This window comes from Rattus norvegicus, chromosome 1 (genome assembly GCF_021556685.1).
Source record: "Rattus norvegicus strain SHRSP/BbbUtx chromosome 1, alternate assembly SHRSP_T2T, whole genome shotgun sequence".
NCBI lineage: Eukaryota > Metazoa > Chordata > Mammalia > Rodentia > Muridae > Rattus > Rattus norvegicus.
Window position 1 is genome coordinate 171,504,218 of NC_141534.1, and position 2,099 is coordinate 171,506,316.

The 2,099-nt window shown below is 40.2% G+C and overlaps 1 protein-coding gene across 1 annotated transcript; it reads left to right on the forward strand.

Moving 5' to 3' along the window:
* Window positions 1-802: 802 nt before the first annotated feature.
* Window positions 803-1,768, forward strand: Or52n4 (olfactory receptor family 52 subfamily N member 4). The gene is given in 1 exon segment (NM_001000170.1): window positions 803-1,768. A coding segment is annotated over 1 exon segment (966 nt).
* Window positions 1,769-2,099: the final 331 nt, after the last annotated feature.

Here is a 2,099-nt window from a genome sequence, read left to right on the forward strand (position 1 = left end):
GGCACCACAAGCTGCTCTTGACCTGTGACCACACATTCATCTTGTGGAGAAAAAGGATCATAGATCAGCATGTTAAAATACAGTGAAGAGAAATCACGAAGAATGAGGGAACAATATCACTGACTTGTGAGATCCTGAGATTTACTGGGGAATAAATCATGAGACTATTTTCAGAATCCTTTGATTAGAGCATCAGTAACAAAGATAAACTTCAACCACTGTTGATAAGAATTTTAATAGTCTAAGTTCTAAGTGTTTAATAGTTGGTGAGAGGATGAAATCATTTTTCTGTCTGTCTGTCTGTCTGTCTGTCTGTCTGTCTCTCATCTATCTATGAGACTTGCAATATATTACAAACTGGACTCACTCCAGCTCTCCTGACTCAGTCTCCCCAGAGCTGGTATGATAGGCATGCAGCCAGCATGCCCAGACCAAACTACATTCTAAGACCATACCTATAGTAAAATGTGTATCAACGGTTGAGTAAAGCCACATTTTAATAAATCATAACAATACAGTGGATTATTATTCCACAAAGATGAAAGTCTATCTTTTAAAAATTCAGTATCTGGTCAGTCAGAATCTGATCAGTAACAATTGTCTGAGTGAATTGATGAATTAACAATACAGAACAATAGAAACATAAGCATTCCTTTGGTTGATTGAATAGTAAAATGTACTGTATGGTTTTTAAAAGCAAAAGAGAGCTATAGAGAGCAATCCCAACCTATATTTTCTCTTGTGTTTTCTTTAGAAATACTTATATGACTTTAGGCAATTTCACGGTGGTACTAGCCTGGTCATGTCAGCGCAGAATAACACAGATCTGACTCCAGCTTCCTTTGTTCTGAATGGGATCCCCGGCTTGGAAGACATGCACATCTGGATTTCCTTCCCATTCTGTTCCATGTATGCAGTGGCTATGATGGGCAACTGTGGACTCCTCTATCTCATCTTCTTTGAGGACTCCTTACATAGACCCATGTACTACTTTTTAGCAATGCTTTCTCTAACGGACCTTGTCATGTGCTCCAGTACAATCCCTAAAGCCCTCTGCATCTTCTGGTTTCATCTGAAAGAAATTGGATTTGATGACTGTCTTGTACAGATGTTCTTTACCCATACCTTTACGGGGATGGAGTCTGGGGTGCTCATGCTCATGGCTCTGGACCGCTATGTAGCCATCTGCTACCCTCTACGTTACTCCACCATTCTCACCAATGCTATCATTGCCAAGATTGGGTTTGCCACCTTCCTAAGAGGGGTGCTGCTAATTATTCCATTCACATTTCTCACCAAGCGCCTACCCTACTGCCGAGGCAATATAATACACCATACCTACTGTGACCACATGTCCGTAGCCAAGTTGTCCTGTGGCAATGTCAAGGTGAATGCCATTTATGGCCTGATGGTTGCTCTCTTGATTGGAGGCTTTGACATTCTGTGCATCACAGTCTCCTACACCATGATCCTGAGGGCAGTGGTCAGCTTATCCTCAGCAGATGCTAGGCAGAAAGCCTTCAGCACCTGCACTGCCCACATCTGTGCCATTGTTTTCTCCTATAGCCCAGCCTTCTTTTCCTTTTTTTCCCACCGCTTTGGGGGGCACACCATCCCTCCATCTTGTCACATCATTGTGGCTAATATTTATCTGCTTTTGCCTCCCACTATGAACCCTGTTGTCTATGGAGTGAAAACCAAGCAAATACGAGATTGTGTCATAAGGATTCTTTCAGGGTCGAAGGATTCCAAAGCTCACAGTATATAAATGACCTTTGGCAGGATAACAATATAATTATACCTTATTGCTTGCTTAGGTGAAAGCTGGTAAAATCCTTGTAGATATACTATCTTAACAAGGCATTAAAAACTAGACCATGTTACATGTATTTTTCAACAGTTCTGGAAAGCTTTCCAAGCTCCCATGACTCTAGCTTCTTTTTTAAATAATAATCTACTGGAATGACAAGGTTTCTTTGACAGAAGCCAATGAAAAATGAGTAAAGAATGAGGATTTTAAGTCTTGTTTCAATATATCAACTGTAATTTTGTGATATAAGTCAGTTATTGCTTTTGATAGAGTATATATGTTTATATGT